This window comes from Seriola aureovittata, chromosome 14 (assembly GCF_021018895.1).
Source record: "Seriola aureovittata isolate HTS-2021-v1 ecotype China chromosome 14, ASM2101889v1, whole genome shotgun sequence".
In the NCBI taxonomy this organism is placed as follows: domain Eukaryota; kingdom Metazoa; phylum Chordata; class Actinopteri; order Carangiformes; family Carangidae; genus Seriola; species Seriola aureovittata.
Genome location: NC_079377.1, coordinates 23462251 through 23482355, shown reverse-complemented (window position 1 = coordinate 23482355; position 20105 = coordinate 23462251). Strand labels below are relative to the sequence as shown.

Below are 20105 nucleotides of genomic sequence, written 5' to 3'. Positions count from 1 at the left end.
TCGACTGAAAGACTTTCTCTGTCAGGTCAGAAGATACAGATACCGTGTTGCTATAGCAACTGCTGCAGGCAAAAACAAAAAAAAAAAAAAGAAGAAGAAGAAGAGAGAGCGAGCTACAGGGGGAGAGAGAGAACAAATGATGAAATGATGAAACAGGTCAGTTAAAGATGGCATTCAAATTCAACAATGACAGTCTGGCATTCAGCAAATATTTTGTTTGGGGGTTTTTAAACACATATTCCTGTTCTACACAAACAGCCAGTAGTGCTGTAGCGTGTTACAGGATGCTCCTCTCACCTTACGTGTGACCTGACAAAACATAGGAGAGCAATTTGAGAAACAACTAAACCTCTTATGGGCTGATTCCTATTATTTTCTTAGCTTTTGACAAAATTGTATGTTTCACAAGCACTTTGCTTATCATGTGTTTCACAAGCTATTTGCACAAAATCGTTTTTCTTTTTTCCTTTGGAAAATGTTAGGAAATAATATTCATAAAAGCATGAGGGTAGATTTAAGTATATTATCTGCAGGGTCCACACCTCCAGGCAGCAGTTATTGCAGCTTTGTCAGTAGGATGAGATAAATATGTTTCATATATGTTGTTTTGCTATTTTATGACATAAAAAGTACCATATTGGTAATGTCAGATTCCATTAAAATGACTATTGTGACTGCTAAATACAGATATTACATGTTCTAATAATGATGAAAAAGTGCTTGCTGTTCCATTTTCATTTATTTCACTGTGCAGAAACAAGCCATGGTCCCAAAGGATCTTCCAGTGCACCTGCAATATCTAGTAAACAACTAGATATTGTGTAACACAGAGCAAGAGGGAACCAAAGTGAGAAACCCAGATTCTCTGTGTTGCATCACATGATTGTGTGACTTATCCATATTGAATTTCACCAAGGCTGAGTAGTGGACAACACAGTGCCATCATTTAGTTTCCTTTCCGCTCCTTCAGTGCCGCCATCTGTCAAAATATCAATTTATTTCCCGCTCTCTAAAGTGTGCCGACCGCTAATTGGAAAAAGCATGTAGCTTATTCTCTGTTCTGCACACATGGAGAGCGAAGCTATCAGTCAGTCTGAGATGTGAACATGATGCAATCACTCCCTCATGCCCATCTGTGGAATAATTCATTTTTAATCTGACAGAAGGAAGTGAAAGAGATGGAAGATTTTGTGTGTTTGTTTGTGTTGCAGCGTAGACACAAAAACACAAACAAAACAATACACACACTATTAAACAAAGGTAGCACAGGAGTATTTGTATAGGAGAAGCATCAAGTGCAGCACACAAAGAACGAACTGAAGCTTAGATACCTGTTGAATAAGAATGGTGAAACCGATCAGCAATGGATAAACCCAAGGTTTCCTCTAGCAACCATAGTTATTATGGCAGGAGCAAAGCAGGAAGTCAGGTGACATAGTGTATAAGCTGTGTCCCAATGCAGGGGCCACATCCTTCAGAGGACAATCCGAAATCTGAACCGAAACCAATAATCGATATTGTTTCTTTTTTTCCGTTTCACAACCTTAACCATTTGTAACCATGGCGATGAAGGTCCTTTAACCTTAATGGAGTACTTATTTTAATCAAAAACCACGATCTTTTCTGCAAAAACCTTATTATTGTTCCCATGACAACAAAGGTCTGATACACCTGCCACCGGTACATTCCCATGGCTTATATTGGGGTCATTTAGATTGGTGGACTGTTGCCATATTGGCTGGGCACAAACAAAGACACTACAATAACTCAAACAGCATCATGAGGTTGGGCACTAAGCTACATGTAATCAATCATGCTGAAGGAATACAATTACCAAGGGAGGCTGACGTTTTACCGACTGATAGGTACGATGTGAATGAGTTCAAGGCAGTCCCACAGATACCAGCCTCAATCTGTCAATTAAAATTGCATAATCAATTGTGTAGGTGACTGTGGTTCAGTCAGATGGCATTAGTGCTTTCAGTCTGAATTCATCAGAAGATGATTAATAACCCTGAAAGGGTTCGTTTAGATGTTTCTCTTTTTATTCATAGGCTGTCAACTCTTTCTTTCTTTCACTGTCGCCTCTTTCACTGCTTTCATACAACATCGTTACAATTGAATTTTCTTTTTTATAATAAAGCAGCCATGGCCACAGCCTTTACAAGAGATGAATAGACAGCCATAGTCACCCACCCCTTCCCCTGCTTACCACATCCATGTTTCAGTCAGGAATAAAAGATACTTTTTGATTACATCCATTTTTGTGTATAGGTGTATTTATAGTCCTTTCCTCAGGGTAAGAAACTAAATCGTCTGTCAGGATTTTACTAGAGTATCCATGTAACTTAGACAAGTCCTGAATTAAACGAAATGAAAGCATAAAGGACATGAGGGCTACGGTGAAGTCGTCTAAGGCATCGTGTTATGTCATCACCACTAATTTCATGATCACATATTCATGGCAGAATGTGATGCATACAGTTGCATTCTCATATGAGTGCTAATCTGTCTCACTCCAGAGGTGGATGTAGGCAGGCACGCGCATGCACACACACACACACACACACACACACACACACACACACACACACGCGCACACACACACACACACACACTCACATTGATATGTAGCCTATCCTCATCACCATGTGTGGGTCCACAGGGAGGGGAAGTAGGGCGACACTCCCACAGACTCCCTGCCACCCACACCTGCCTCCGCTTAAGGCTGCAGGCACACAAAACACACACACACACACACACACACACACACACACACAGTGGGCAGTATGTACTTTCATATAAAATGCTACATTGGTTTGCTTTTTTCCATGTTAGTTACTGGTGTGTGTCTTATTTCCCAAGTAGATTATAAATTAAGATTAGCAATGACCTTTCAATGGGCTTTACAGACCATTTATGTGTCCACAAACAGCAGATTTATACTGTTATGGAATTTTTTACATGAGTGATTGATTGATTGATTGATTGATTGATTGATTGATTGATTGATTGATTGAAGTAGACAAAATTAGCTTCGACTCCTCCAGCTACAACATTAAAATGCAGTTTATATGTTAATGCATCAGTAATGATAATCTTAAAAAATAAGATTTGCAAAATTTAACTTAGTCCAGTCTGTTTGTCAGTCTTATGTGTATTCTCGACATATACTGTCGCTCTTGACTGCAGCTACTTCATCAAGATGCTTTTTATGACAGCACCATTCGATTCTAGATGATTTTAACTAATATCTCTGCATTTTGGAAAATAGTTCTGTGGATTATGTCTTTTGAATCCAAGACGAATCTGGAATTGAGCCCTGGTTATCAGAGGCAAATGCTAATCCCTGTCTTTCACCTCAACATCTTTACTTTATTTTGCTCCACACCATTTCTGGGTCAGAAATCTACTTTCCTCATTTTGTACCGCTCCCTTTTCAGTTGGGAAAACAATATCCTTTCTGGAGAAGATGTGTCTCCCATTTTTTTCCCAGCCTGTTTTGGATTCAGATGTGGCATCTCCGGTGTTATCAACTGACCATCCAGTGACTCAAAGGCCATCAGTTTCCACAAAGCATATTTAACGTATGACACTTCGTGGGCCCTTCAACCTAAAGTGGTTTACAGTAGCAGTAGTGCATACATCTTGAGTATGGGTGGCCCCAATGGGAGCTGAATATCCTGACAGTGCTGGTGCTGATATATGCTCAACCCACCAAGCTACACAGAAAATGAAATCCCTAACCTTGGCAGCTTTAGTGCTAGGCTCTACTCATTGAGCTCCATGGGAAATTGAGTTTCTAACCCTGGCAGTGGAAGTGCTTATAGCTCTACCCAAAGGGCTGCAAAACTGCAGAGTTTCAAAGGACAGATCACACTGTCATTTTCTTTTGTCTCTATGGATGTCAATGAGGTCACCCAGGCTATAAAAATATATACGTATGCTGTTATTATGCATTCTAAATAAAACTGCCCACCAAATGGAAAATGGAGATGGATGACAGTTACCTTCTTCTTTTTTTTTTAAAGCTATTTGCACCCAGGTTTAACAGCCAATGTGGCTGTCTATTTCCACCCAGGTGTATATAGCTTGGCAGAGACAAGCACCCAGGTGTCTGTAGGTAACAGTGCTATTTGCACCTGGGGTGGATAGCTGATGTGGTTATTTACGCCCTGGACCATTTCAATGAGTCACATGGGAGAAGGTCTGGCAGCATGAGGTTAATGTTGTGAAATGGTCTATTTTAACCCAAACAATTAAAACTTTGGACACACTCAGTCTCCTTGGGAAAAGTCATGTGCTTGACCCGTTCATCTGCCACACCTGACAGCAGCAGACGTTCAGAACACCACCCAGTGTATGGCGCTTATTAAACAGCTCATCGCAACAATTGCCAGCGTCCTGTCTGCTGTTTGTCAACGGCGCAAAAAATAAGGGGCTTAGGAAGCCATATCCCAGGCTGTACAGGTGTAAATTGCCACATAGCTGCCTTATGACTATTTTCACCCAGGTGAGCTTCTTCCCGGACTTTCAATCGCATCTTATGGGGGGAAATTGTTTTCATTGAGGGTTAGCTTTTGGGGCTTTGTTTTGGTGACTGTCACTGTTGAGTTGAGGCTGATGTTTAATGTACATTTCAAATAGCTGTGGCATTTCTTTTCATATACATAGGTACAAATTCCTCCTTAATCCCTCTGTGGTATTTTCAGTCTAAATGTCTTTGTCGAAATTCTGCTCCTGTGGTTTTGATTTGTAAGTCCATGTGTTTACATTTAAATCAGCCAATCACTGTACCTGTACATTGTTATATATATACAGCAGTGTGGACTCTCTTCGAGGTTTTCTGGACAAACCGTATGGTCAGGGGGTTGGCAAATATTTGGCAAAACCCAGAATGTAGATTTTTCTGAAGGCTTTCATGTGAAACTATCATTTATCTTGTTCATCTTCTCCTGCCCCAAATCAAACTGAGAAATCAAGAAGGCAGTGGAGAGAGGTCTCTGGGTCATTGGTAAAGTGAAAAATGATCCGCTTACATCTGTGCTAACATTGCCCGATAAGATTGGGGGCAGATTGGACGGAGCTTTTCGCATTAAAAAGACCAGCTCACCCACTCTAAGATGTAGGGCAGGGCCACTCAGGAGATAAAGTCACTGTCAGTGCGGTAAAAGCCAGCGGTGACACCTCAGACATCAGCACTTCCTCCAGATTATTTTCTAACAGTGAGGGGGATATTTCTAGTCCTGTACAGCCCCGGGAAGCTCCTGTAATCCAGTGATCGTGTGTGTTGAAATCACAGCTCTCTCGCTGCTGAACTTTAATTCAACCACCAGCAGAAGATGCTGATGATGACACAATAAGAAAAATGTCACGCATTCAGTAAAGCACACAGTCACAAATTGCCACAGGGTTTATAAACCATGGTAAACAGAAACAGTGCAAAATAAAACAGCAGAGCAAAATCTTAAACTTATTTTTTGCATTAATGAAATTTCACTACGTTGCGATACATTACAATAGCAGAGTCGGCTTTGCATGTGTTAGGTGTTTTCTGTTAAAAGCAGCTATTTTCTACCACTCTACATCATCTGCTTGGCTGGATAATCTTTCTACAAAATGTAACTCCGGTTTTTAGTGTAAAAATGTATGGAACCAAAATGACCTCTTGTATCCCTGCTATGTTTTACACAGCAGAATGCACACAAGCTCTCACATTTATGCCGCTCAGACATCAGGGTTACACAGGCCAGTGTGTTGTTTGCTCAGCTTTTTATCTGATTATGTTTGTGTGTGTACTCGTACACCTCTCTGTTTGAGTTCAACAGTGTTTCTAGAAATGCAGCGGTACATCAGTGGAGTACTGAAGTATCGACGTGTATTTCTCTATAACATCACATTTTTAAGCTTAAAAAAAGATAGATATATATATACTGTATATATAATGTTTTTGAGAGTTTATCAATTAAAATCGCTGCTAATGTGCGGTGGGTGTGGTTTGATCAGGTGTGACTAACAACGGTCATGAGATTTGGATTCAGATGTTTCCCGTTCTTGTGTGTGGGAGCAGGAGACGTCGACTTCTCTCATGTGAAGCAGCTCATTCGCAGTGAGGAGCTGATTGAGACATCAGTGTGCTCAGGGCCTTTGAGGTTAGGTCTAGTGTCGAGGTAAGAGGGCGAGGGAGGGTCCTCACAAACACGGCATTACGTGTGTGACATTTCTGGTGACATCACTGAGACGTACCTTCTGACTCCATGTGACAGCGGATAAAGCAGCGATACAGCAGCTCACATGAGAGAACAACAAGTCAGTGATGATCTTGCTACACGCTGTGACACAATGCTAACGCACACTGTTCTTAATGATAACTGTATTTTATCTCTCTCTCTCTCTCCCTCCCTCTCTCTGTTCTCCCCCCCCCCCCGCTGCCTGGAACAACAGATCACTTGGGCATCGAGTTTATGGGTAAGGAAAGCTTTTCTCGTCTTGCATCCGTATGAGTCACGACTGTGAACATCACAGGGCTTCATGCTGGCTTCAGCGCCGTGCTGTGTGACTGCTTAGCCCTGCGTACAGTGCATGCATCGTTCATGACACCCGGCAAATGACAAACGTGAACATGCTTAATCACATGGCTTCATTATATCATTTGTAACGGGAACAACAAAGCTGTGGTGAATGTAAATGCCGTCTACACGAATACATTCACATATTCACAACTATCTCTCTCACTGCACATGCTGTACTCTATTTCTTTTAAATATTAGCTGTTGTCTTTATCTCGCTACTCTCTCTACACATATGTATTTATATTTCTTTTCTTTCTGTGCTATCTATCTTTCTTCTTTCTTTCTTTCTTTCTTTCCCTTGCTCTCCCTCTCTTTCTTTCACAATTGCTTATGAAGTGTCCCCTCAGAATACCAATGTGCTGCAGTCTCCTTGGAAACAGTGAGAACAGAGAGGCAGACAGGGTACAGTGAGGGAGTTTTTATGATGTTGGCACTGTTTCCAAACGCACTCCTCATTAGTGCGTGTGTGTATGTGTGCACATTGCGTGGCACATGTTCAAAAGTGTGTTCCCGAAGTCCTTAGTTTCTCCTTATGTGCGTTGGATGAGATTCTTCCAATGATTGTGTGTCGGATGTTTGTGCGTTTTCCCGCGCACATGCCTGCGAGGGCTGTGCAGGGCGGATGCCAGCGGTTCCTCCTCGCCGTTGCCAAGCCCCTCTTTCCCCCTGTTTTTGGCTCTGCTCGCAGGCGCCGTGTCAGGTATCACAGCTGAGGAGCACTAGTTAACGACATGGAAGCTTGTTGTCGACCAGTGCCCCTCACTCTCTCGGTGTAATTTGGGCCCTTTCCACATGGACAGGTTGGAAAAGCAATGGATCATCTAGGAAAATGCCCCCCCCCCACCTCGTTTGACATTTCTGCTTCAACATTCACAAAGTAAAATTTCACAGGAACAAGCAGTGCCATGCTTCTTCTTCTGCCCGACCACTGCTGCATTTGCAGTCAAACGAACAAAAGCTTTCTTCAGGAAACTTGCTGAGACTATACAAACTTGGCAGTGACAGATGATCTTTTCCACGCAGCTATCTCGCAGGTTTTCCCATTTATATTCAGTGAGAGGTTTTTATGCCTCTGCAACATTGTTCAGGCTGCCACATTTCCTTTGCCTAGCTAATGTCTCTAGTCCTGCCAATGTCTTTCCCGGCGTTGTGTTAAGCACGACACAGATGGATAAGCACCTCCCACACTCTCCTGAGAAAAAAAAAAAGAAAGAAAGTAGAAGAATCAGACACCGATCCACTAAAACTCTTCTATAACAGATTGTTGTTATTAATACAATTAAGTAAATATATACTGTACAGTGTGGGATTACTTGTGAAAAAAACACAAGCCTTCACTCTGAAGGCCTGTAATTTAGGTTTAAATAAAGCTCAATAATGTGGGGTTTGAACATGTTGCATTGTCGGGGCTTCCCATCTCTGTTAATCGCAGCTGATGTCATATCATTACTGGGAGGAACCTTGTCATCCACACACAGATATAATCTCCGTCAGAGACACTTGCGTCAGTGAAATTACCATTTATAACAAATGGTTACGCAGGTTAGCTTTAGCTCTTCTCTTCAAGGGAGCCACCGAAGCTGCAGCAATGATTCTGCTGAGATAAATAATCCCTCTTTTAATAAAGATATGAACATCAGCTCTTAGTCAAATCAACAACAACACAAGCTGAACAGTTCAGGAGGAGGTTGAGGTCAGTAGCCAATCAGCTAAATGAGCCACTGACGGTGAAGCAGCTGATGTCAATCGACCAATGCAAATGTGACTTTTTTTCTAAACTAAATTAAAGGATAATTCTGGTTTATTAAAAACTTATTTTAATAATTTTGGCCATTGCTGATGATAATATAAATGTTAACTGCCAAGATCAAGACTGAGGTTAGTAACCACCAAGTTAGTTTGGTGACATTGTCTGAAATGCATATGTTCAATTATGTTTATTATCGAGGTCTCAGTTAAATTTGGTGTTGTACAGGATTTCATATATTGAGAGGTGTTTCTTGGTTCTTGTTTTTTTTGGCAGCAGAATATTAGTTACTCTGGATACAGTACAGCACCACCAATAACTATGACCTCAATGCAAAAATATGTAATTTAATTAACAACTCTGTGACAGTGTCAACAAAAACTGAACATTAAAGTAGACTTTATGGCAGAAGACTTGCAGGTTTTCCTAATAGATACCCAGACATACTGTGTGTGCAAACACCATTCTGATATTGGCTTCAAACAAAATACTCAGTCTAATCCCATGGTAGTTATTTCCACTGACAACCCATAGCCCTATGCATAATTATAGAGGAACCACCCCCCTCCAACAGAGTCAATTTCTGAGGTTAAAATTAGAAGTGTCTGAAGGTTGAGCTCTCTCCACCCAGGACATCACCCGCCCAAGTTTTATTAAACAGAGAATATATTGAGGAGTTCTTGGATTCTGACTTCCTGACTTCTTCTTTATACATGTTTTATACTGCCTGGCAAAAAAGGGGAGAAAAGTTCCCTGTATCTATTCAGTCAGTCAGTCAGTCAGTCATGTGGGCATCAGTATTTCCTTTCTATCAGAGATCACTGAGCTCTGACTGGAAGATGTTACACCTGGTTGTAAATCAATGTTGGAGCAAAAGTGTTACAGGCGGCTATTTCTGGGGCCGAATGGATTTTAAGTCGTGTTGATTTTCACTTTCTGTCCAGAGGGTTTAAGGTGTTTTTGGTGCAGAAAGGAGGCAGTTTGGAGAAACCAGGGCAGAGCTGAATGAAGCTTGGTGGACACATCTGTGCCTGTGTTTGTTTACATGCAGTATATGTTGGTGGTAGTCGTAGGAGTCAGTGATAGTCATGTGATTCAGTTGTCTTTTAAATGTGCGAGGGGAAAGAAAAAAAAGTTTTCATCTCACTCAGTTTAACTTTGACAACTTAGGGAGTGACGTGCATCGTGAATGCAAGATATTAGGCCTGAGGTGAATAACAGGAGAGAGGGAAGACAGAGTTAGAGGCAGCAATCACTCTGGTGTCTTCCCAGAGATCTTCCTTTCAATCAAAAGGCCTTTCCCATTTTGAATTTCTCTAACATTTCCTATGAAAGCACTTTGAATTCCTGCAGATGCAGCTTTGTTCTTACAGATGGATTGGTGTTATCACTGTCAGAAACATACGGTGTAGAATAACGAATATGGTAGTTTAACATCTGTTTTTTTTTTTTTTTTTTTGACAGTTTGCGATAAAATCAGAGTGATTAACTTTTTCACTGGGTTGCTGTTGATGAAAAAGATTCTCTGACCTTCATTGGGCTTTGATTTCCATGACGATAGCTTTGCAAGCCAGAGCCGGAACAAGAGATTTTTAAGAATATTGCGACAGCTCCACCATCTCTCAAGAACAGTCCCCACCTTTTGGAAAAAAAAAAAGTCAAGGTGCCTCATTTATAAAGAATATAAAAGACAATACAGCACAGGTTGACCACAGTGCTGCGCAACAATCATGGCACAGTCAAACAACAGTCAAACTGCGACAAAAAGGCAACTCTGCATGTCCGAAAACTGAAGAAGAAAAGATAATAGCCTTTGATGCTTCTATTATCACGGCAGTCCTGTTATTATAGTAAGAGAGAGGTGGTTTCACAGTTTAGTGGCCATTACAGCAAAGGTTTTTCCTCCTCGCCTGCAGAGCAGCCAGCAGCTGTAGTTCAGTTATCCTCAGATGACCAGAAACCTGGAGGAGATTCAAGAGGCTAAAAGGTCTGAGGTGTGATTTGGTCAAACTGTAAAGACAAGCCAGCACAGGGGCGATGTGGTCTCTCTTTCTGGCGCCACCGAACAGCAGCGCTGTGACCAAGCTGCAGGTAGGACACGGGAGATGGGCTAATACCAACATATAACCAGTTATTATAGTCTGAAAAGGAAATGAAGGTGCGGATAACATCTTTTCTATGAGGCAAGAGAGAATATGCAAAAAGAAAATTACCAGCAAAAACAATGGCTCCAGTCACCTAAATAAATTCAGTATGTAAATGAGTGAATAAAGCCATCGGAGTAATGGCGGAAAGGACCGTGACCAGCCAAGAGAGCATGCTTACTCCAGCACAGCAGACCTGCATAAATAAAGGTTGTTTTTTTTTGTTTTTTTCCTCCTCCCTCAGCACTCTGCGCTCCACACATGAAGAGTCTAATGCTCAGGGCTGGCGAGGCAGCCGCTGGAGAATCCCGTCCCTGTGATCTGCTCCTCGCACTTGTTATGTCATCCCTCACATTCATCCCTTCCTGTCGATCTTAGCTGCCTTCTGGTGCAGAGAGGGAGGTGTTATAGAAAAAGCATATAGCTCGTAGTGGTGCCAGAGTCCACACTGGTTCATACGGGCCTGGTCAAACCTTGGTGTGGCACAGTCTGTCTGTTTGGGGGGGGGGGGGGGGTCCATGCAGCTATCCTTACACTTAAGCTAATCTGAAACTCACTGTAGTGTTCGTGCAGTTCGGGACAGGACATGGTACAATAGAGGAAAAAAGAAAGCTTGATAAAAAAATCAATATTGAGTGTAAGACAAACATGAACACTTTGGATTAATATGATTCAGTAAATAACACCAAATTACACATAGTAGACCTGCATAATGTGATATAAAATATAGTTAAAAAAAATTCTGACAGAAGACAGAAAACCCTGGATCGTTATTTTTTTTATTTTACTTCAGTCTCTTCTTTTGCCGGGTGGCCTCAAAAGCTGCAGGGTACTAATGAGAATCTGTCATGAAAGCTTATTGTATTATGGCATCATGTGCTGCCTTTACATTTATGGGTATACTTCAACATAATAATTACTGGATGATTGATGACTCTTAGACTTTATTATCAGTCCTTCATCTCATGGAAACGAACATCAGACATGAAAAGCCACAATGAGCCCATCTGCAGATCTGAAGTTGCAAGAGAGATGTATTTAAAACATGATATCTGACTCAGTGGTTTTCTGGGGGGGATTTTATTTTCATGCAGCAGAGAGCTGTGCCTCAGGTTGATGACATCTGATCCGTCTGGAGGCTGCCAATCCGAACAGAACCTGAAACATTATTGATTTGAAAATATGCTTAGCTGCAATTAAGTTTCGAACTATCCGTGGCTTACGTGCTAGTTAGAGTTTGTTTGCGAAGCAGTCAGCGAAAACTGACCTTGTTAGTCCCTTACTGTCATTCAGTCAAATTCATCTTGAGCCAATTCCAACCTGCTGCCACTAAACATTCAACCTCACAGTCCTGAAAGTAGACGCCACTGTTTAATGCGTTTGTACAATTGTTGTTCAATTGTACAAATGCAAGACAATTTAATAAACCTTAACTTAATATCTGCAGCAGACCCTGATAATGCAGCAGTCTGACTCACCCATACGTCTAAATCATTAGATAAAAATCCTTGAATGACAAACCTGGCACATAGAACAATAATGGTTTTGCAGAGTATGGCCCAGTATGATATATTTATATATGCATATGTATTTATAAAACAATTATGTCAGAATATGAGCCCAAATGTTAAAGCTGAAGGTTGAGATTCACACATTCTCCCGCAGAGAAAGCTGATAATGATCAACACAGCTGTGCTGGGACCCAGAGTCAGCATACCTGAGAGACAAGCAGTCAAAATGCCACCGCAGCCCGTCCGCAGACTGAACTCACCCCTGTTAATGTCTGCGTGTGAGCATCTGTGTGCGCATCCTATTATACTGAGTAACCTGGATACTCAAAGTTCCATTCACAGAAATTGGGGCTGGTGTTCGTTCTCTTGCAGACAGAACAAATAAAAACCAACAGTATCTGCAAGATGCCACTTTGAAACTCTGTTGGACTAGACCTTTAATGTTGTTTGACGTTTGGATGATTGGAGGTCTCTTGTCAGAACTTTTCTTTTTATCAGTGATCTAGAGCTACTCAGAGATGTGGTGTATCAGCACTTAAGCGAGTAATATTTTTTATGTGTTTGGGTATTATGTCAAGCAGTATGAGTCATAAATAGCACAGTAAAGGCAATAAAGTCCAGAGGCTTTAGTCTTTATTTATAAGGCTGCTTCAAGGGCATTTCATCACTTATTCCATCACATTGATTTCTCTTTCTGCCCCAACTCACCTGTATGGAAACATGGCTGCTGTAAACACATTCTGAGTGTATAAGATTACACAAGTACAAAAGGTCACAGCAGCACTTCTATACTGCTGCTGCTGCTGCTGTTACCACCTTTACAGAAAGATAGGATTCATATTTTACACTAATGTTGCTGTAAATAAGCGACCAGCGAAGCTGTGCAGCGCAGAACTGGAGGTTAGACGTGGAAGTAAATGGAAGACGTGACCTCACGGTCCCCTCAGATGTAACATGAACATGCTTTCCCTCTCTCTCTCTCTCGCTTGCTCTCTCTCTCTCTCTCTCGCCATATGATTTATTCACGTGGGGTGAGTGTATCCTTGCATGCAGTAGGTGTGTCCAAACGAGGACTGGGGGGGGGGGGGGGGGGGGGGGAGGGGGTGATGTGATGCTGTTCATGTCGACATGGAGCAGAATCGCAAAGGCCCTACCCAGTGTCAGCACGGTGTTCCTAATAAAGTGCTCAGTGAGTGTATGTGCACATCTGCACCGCAGGCAGGGAAACATTTTCATGTCTTTTTCTCTCAGCTCTTGTTCCTGTCTTCATCTAAATCCCCCGACAACATCTTATATTTAAAAAGAATCTGTTTCTATTACCTTTTGTCACTGTGTCAAAGTGGCTTCATTTCCACCTCAGCCAACCACAATAACACTCCTGTGAAATCGTTTTTTTTTTTCTCTTTTGTGGCACAAATGAACATCGCACTTTCTATCAAAACTTTCTTTCTAAACTTTCCGCTCCTCTCCTTCAAATATTTTTTCCATCATCTTCCTCCTAACGTTAGAGCACCACTGATACAAGTCTGCTAATTGAAATAAGAGAATTCATCATTATAATTACTGATGCTTCCATTGGCTCCTGTTTGCATTTTGTGATCTAACACATTATGTTTAAGGCTGGGTGAGGTCGCTCAGTACTCGTGGCCTATTCAAGTTCAGTCACCTGTCACTTACAGGTGATAAATAGTTGATAGAAAACACGCTACCTATGTTATGTGCTGCTGAAGACTGAGAGATGCTGTGGAGAGCTAATTACTGGAACTTAAATTAAGATTATTCTTAGTTTGGGTTATCTCAGCCGGAGCTTGGAGACTACAACACTGGAGGCGTGAGGTTTTAAAGACACAGGTACTTACCAGGAAGAAGAGATACTATTGGTTGCGGGAATTTGACCATGACTAACAATTAGGATTTTCTTTTTATGAATTGTATTTGGTGTGTGAATATGAAAGTGGAATATTAACTCGCCGGGGTTCTGCTTTAAGGAGTGATCAGTTTCTCAATGAAGTATAAAGATGTTAAATGAATCAAGGAAGATGCAAAAACACTGTATCAGTCGTCACCATCAGCCAGTACCATCAAGTTGAGTATCAGAATCTGCAACAGGAGAGAAAAAGAGGGATCACTGCATCCCTACAACATCCCGCCTCCCTGCTGCTCCTCCTTATCTCATTCCTCCTCATCCTCTCTTTTTTTATTTATTTATCTTTTTATATCTGCCCATCCCTCTCTCTTTCTCTACCACTCCGTCTGTCCGTCTCTCTGCCTCCCCTGCAGCCGACCTCAAGTGTGTGCTCTCGTAGGACAACCCCCAGCTCCCTCTAATGATATATTTATAGCTGACGAGCCAATGTGATGACTCAGGCTGATTAACGGCATCAAAACAACGCCGGCCCCAAACATAACTTAGACATAGACGGATGGAGAGAAGTAGGGACGAAGAAGAGAGAAAGAGATGCACCAACAAATACACCAATAGACTCTGTGACATCTGCGGTTTCAGGGATTATGTATGACATGCTGCATGCATGATCGGTTATGCAATATCTGTGTGGGCATCATTAGTCTATGCAGCTACAGCAGTAAGCTCGTGCTAAGAGAGCCCTGCTTTGAATTCCCCCAGTAGGCCTGAAAATCTTGATGTGTTGGTGAATTAGTAACACTGTCCCTCATCGACTGCTGTCAGGATGCCCTTGAGCAATACCTGCGTTGGTCTGTAGCTGAGTAGCTGTTGTGGCTGAGCTGTGCAGTGATTTTCTGAGCAGTGGTTAACACCTCTATCCACTAAAGTGGCTATTCAGACCAATCCACAATAAGAATTTGTTTCAATCACCTCAATGTAAAAGCCCAACACCTTGTGTCATCTTCATGCTTTTCCAAGGTCTGAGCCTTGCTAAATAAAACATGATTGATCGCCTATTAATGCATCTGAAGGCAACTATGATTTACTTGTAGCAAACAAGACAGCTTCCATTTTTCTCCACTAATGACGTCCGTCCGCGCCATAACTCTTCTTGTCTCCATGTATTCAAGCTCCATTACATGTGGCATCTATTTCAAAGGCAGTCAGTGTTTAGCGGACCATTACTCGACGTGGTAGAGCTGATAAAATGAGCTGAAAGGCTGTGGTGGTAACGAAGAATAGCAGGTGTTGCTGGAGAATTGTAAATAGTTGTTTGTGTATTGTAAATGGGTTTTCAGATGTTATTTTATTTCAGTTTTATTTGGTTTATCTATCACAACAGTAATTACATTTATAGAGGAAAGAATCTGCAAGGCAGATACTAGAGAAAAAACCCCTGAGAGCTGTTGCACCGCAACTGGTTGTTTGATTATTTAAAATGGCTGTTTGGGTGCTGTAAACAACGATGTTAGAAATTAAAAGTGGGTAAGTACAAATCTCAAAACCATGTTTAATTCTGTGTTATGGCGAGATCTCTGTATAGTATTAATTTAGTATTAACTCTGTCTCTGTGAATATTGACTGTGGGATCTCAGCAGACTTGCGCACACATACACACTCACACAGATGCGCTAAAACCCACATCTTCCTAATCCTCCCTCTCTTTCCCTTTCCTCCGTGTCTCTGACACACACATGCTGACAGACATGTACATGATCTATGACTTTATTTCCCAAGAGGGTGTTGTTCAAATATTAATGTGGCTCCTTCCTCTGTTTTTGTTTCCCCCACAGAGAGCAAAGAGGTGTACAAGAGACAGGTGCTGTCAATCACGTCCATCGCCATGGCGATCAGCCTCCTGGGAACCCTGTGCATGGCCCTCTACTGCCGCAACAAGTGAGACGATAAACACACAAAAATACACCTATACATCAAAATCCCAGTTTTTCTGTGAGTCTTGTGAATTATTTGAAGGAGAATTTCAGTTTCAATCAACCTGCAATTCACCAAGTTAATTAATGGAACTTAACTAATGGAAATATATGCAAGAAAAGCAGTCAGTCACATCAGTTTTAAAGGTCCCATATTTTACACTTCTCCTGTGTTTTATTTGAAGTGTTGATCCATAAGAAGATATATTTGTGGTTTTAAGAACCAAAAACCATCTCAGTGTAGTTTTTACATCTCCTCTCTCAGGCTTCTCTCTGGAGCTGTAGCAACAACAGGTCAGTGAGCCAATCAGAAGAGAGGAGGCTCTGAGCCAGATTAGATCATTTGGCTAAACTATTGGTTTCTAAATTGGTTCTAAATGTCTGACCAGGTGTAACTGCTACACGATTTGACCTATGTGACCATGTTCCCAATTACCAATCATAACCAATAACAATGATGGATTAAACTTTGAAAATAAAACCCAGGTTGCAAGAAACTATCCTTTTGATTTATTTACTGCTACTAAGTCATACTAATGACTATAAGTTCTAAACTAAGTGTAAGTTATAAAATAAAATAACATTGGGTCTTTACACAATACAATTATATCACCGCATGAATAAAATAACGTGTTTCAGAGTTTTCCTGTCTTAGGTCAGAGTCTGTTTTACGCTTGAAAAATGTTTGCGGCGCTGCCCTCCATGGCTCCATGGGCGGGGTTAGAGTTCAGGTGAGGTTATGACTCACGCGTCACAGAGGTCACTGGTTAGGGTCAGGGCTGAGGTCGGCTTCAGGTCAAGGTGAGGAGGAACACAAATCAGTATGGAAACAAAATTCAACACAACACCAGCATAACAGACAGACACACACAAAGTTCAAGGACTGTAAAATTGGATGTTTTACCTAACTGTCAGATGGATTCCATTTTTCCAACAATGCTCCGATGTGACATACAACATTTTCCCATGAATATATTGACAGGTAAATTAGCTGCAGTGACATGTAATTTCATCCCAACCGTCCGTTTCCTTGCTTCCATTTGAACTGGAAAGTTTCCCCCCCAAATGATTTTCAAACTTTCTTTGACGATAATATTTATAGTAAAACTGCCAGGGGTCCTAAAGTGAGCAAAATGTTACAGTATTTAGTGATAGTTGGGCGTGGGCAGACAAAATGCCCAAGGAGACTTTTTTTTTTTTTTTTAATTTAGCGAAGGCCGGTGGAACATGTTGAGGCATCGAGCATCTTGAAAAGAAATCCCAGACTAGCAATTTGTAAATCTCATTTTGTGCACGCACATATTCATAGGCCATTATATCCCAAAAGGTCACTTCATGTGGCTCCTGCACTCGCTCTCCTTTCTGTCCTTCTCTCTCGCTATCTGCATATCGCTGTAGTGCATTCTGTGTGTGCTCATTAACAGGCGTGTGAATGGTCTGCATCCAGCTCTGGCTGTAAGAACTTTGCATAGGTTGCCTGCAGAGATCCTATATTCTCAACAGGATGGCTCAAACATCCGGTTTGTAACGGCAGCCTGTCAATCAGAGTATATGGACCGTGCAGTGGGCTGTGATAGATGGCACTGTAATTCCATAGGCTTCCCTCTGTAATATAATGATGTGAGTGAGTGAGCAGCCTGACAACAAGATAATCGGATCAAGGCATGATGGACAGGCGCTTTCAATGAATCCATAATTGAGTCGGGGGGGGGGGACTGGCTTGTTCAATGGAGAAGCTGCATACAGATCGGGAGGGAAGTGTTCATGCAGACTGTTCATCACAGTGACCTGAATGAAGATGAAGTCGAAGGTTTTTCCCACACTGAGAAAAAAAAAAAGGAGCCAAATGAAAATGTAGCTAAATGGCACACAAACAATTTGTCAGTTCACGCTGTCGCTGTTTCTCTTTAAAGGGCAACGTGTGGCGCACTGTGAATTGATAATTAAAGTGCTGACTTAAAGCTTCAGTTGTTTTTAAGGGTGTTCAAATTCATGTTTGATGACTCATATCTGTTTTTATACATAGGGCCCCTCTTGAAGACAATGAGCCTAAATACACAGGCAAGGCATTCAAAGAGTTTTGGGGCCTTTGTCTTGACTGGCTAAAAACCTTTTACACAAGCAAGTGAAGCTGACAGACGTGGCTGAGCAACACCCAGCTTCAAACGCTTCAGAAGATCATCCAATATCAAATATAAAGACTCTAGTTAAGAGACAGATCTGATCGGATTTCCTTAAATTCATAAATTCATGCTGCAGATTCCTTAGTCCGTGCAGGTTCTGATCCCAGATCGGTGGAAGACAATGGATGCAGTTCATGCAGCCATCACTTTGATAATATGGAGCAAAAGCATCACACTGAACATCAACAGACTATTGAGTGATTTTAATTTCAGCACTGTTGCCAAACAGAATTATTTAACAGTTCTGTAAAACCCCTCCTTTAAATTCAGCCTTTCTGCGATAACCTTGTATGTAAGTTAGAGTTTAGGTGAGATTTTGGTAATTGCAAATAAATTATAGTTGAGGTATAGTTAGAGGTCGGCAACTAAAACACTTAAGGTCAGAGAAACATGGTGGTTATGATTCATAAAAACATTGACGCGTTAAGCGGTGGTCTGTCATCGGAGGTGAACACACTCATCCATCCACTGCCCCGACCTGCACATCCTCATGATCTGCCTCACTACATAAAGGACACACTACTTCCTCTGCTGCCAATGATCATGATGATGTAAACTGAAAGGTGCAATGTGGATCTAATTACATGCATACTGGGCTGCTTAATTTCTAATCACAAGAAAAGACCCTTTTGTAAGACCTTAACAAGGGGCGCCCCCCGTGGCATCTCTCCCTCCTCTATCTCTCTACTTGCGCTATCAAACACAGGCATAAAATACCCCCCAAAAAATTAATTGAAAGACCTAGTGATGAGTATGATAAGTAGTGTAATTAACTCTAATTAAGCAGGGGTATCAAACGAGTAGGTGACTAATTTTGGAGCAACTCGACCTGTGAGATTGAGCTTTCTGCCAATAGGAACGTCTCTTTTTACACATTTTTAGTCTGAGCTGCAGCCACAGGACACCGTTCAAACAGGTGTGATCTTATTTGAGTGAAGCTAGGCCCTCGGGTTGACGTCTTTGTTACGTGAAGTGAATGAGTTGGGACAGTCGGTTTCTAGATAATGAAGCAAAGCTTTCTGTGTGGTACAAACAGTGGGTGATGCAAGATGATAGATGACGCATCTCTCGGCAAACATTAAGATTTTTCTTTTGCAGCAAAAGCATATGCTCCTATCACAGAGAGCAAACATACAGTTTTGCATGCTAAAGCGTCAAATAAACAACCAGACTGTGCCGAGGTATTAGACGAGATAATGGATCTTTCATATTAAGTAAACACTTTTCTAAAAGTGGTGGGTTCCAAATGTCACAGCCCTCCTCTAAGAAAGTATAATTTAAGTGCGACGGAGGTGGAGAGGATGGGAGCTGACTGTGAGGCTGTTTGTAAACACTTCATTACATCGCCGTGATTCAGCAGAGTCTCCCAGACAGGAACTGCTAAGGCTTGCACCGGCTGTGTCTGATAATGAGCGTAGCATCAAGCCGTGACGCTGCAGCTTCATAGCGCCTTTTCATTCAAGTCAGTGTAAACGCACAAGGTAGGGTAACTTGATTTGTAATAATTACGTGCACCTAATGTACTGAGCAAAATAAAGCAGAAGAGCTCTTTTCAGGAGAGTGGGGGGGAAATCAGATTACAACATTATTCTCCATAAGGTCTAATTATTTCACTTCCTCGAACATGATTATCTCTCAACCTCTTGTCATGAGACATGCAAGATTAGGGTCAAACTAATTAGTTTGCCAGTCATTGACTTCAGTCCTTCAGTGTCTTTGGAGTAAATAATTCTGAGTCAACCTTTTAAATAAAAGCACATTTGAGAAATGAAGAGTCTCGACTCAAAACATCTTAACAGAAATTATAAATGGAGTCGAGGTACATCATAGAAACTGGAGGTTAGATTGTTCGGAGTCTTTTTTATCACTGCTGAGGGAGGAAGGGAGAGGCATAGATAGAAACCTCCTTTGGTCAATAGCTCACTTTCTTCTCCTCTGTCCTCCTGGGCATGAAGAGTGGGAGAACGCAATTCTCCTCAGCCGCACTATATTAAGTCCGTGGTCCGAGAGGAGACTGCGAGATTGACATGTCATCAAGGACATGACTCACTGTAGATTCAAGAAGTGGGGCGAAAGCTGAAGAAGCAGAGAAGCCACTAAGTTTGTGACTA

The 20105-nt window shown here is 41.6% G+C and overlaps 1 protein-coding gene across 1 annotated transcript in view; it reads left to right on the top strand.

Moving 5' to 3' along the window:
* Positions 1-20105, top strand: part of LOC130181247 (pro-neuregulin-3, membrane-bound isoform) — a 335378-nt gene that overhangs the window by 292394 nt on the left and 22879 nt on the right. The window contains exons 4-5 of the mRNA XM_056395233.1: positions 6445-6468; positions 15674-15776. Of these exons, the coding sequence (XP_056251208.1) occupies positions 6445-6468; positions 15674-15776 (127 nt within the window). The remainder of the gene's footprint in view (positions 1-6444; positions 6469-15673; positions 15777-20105) is intronic.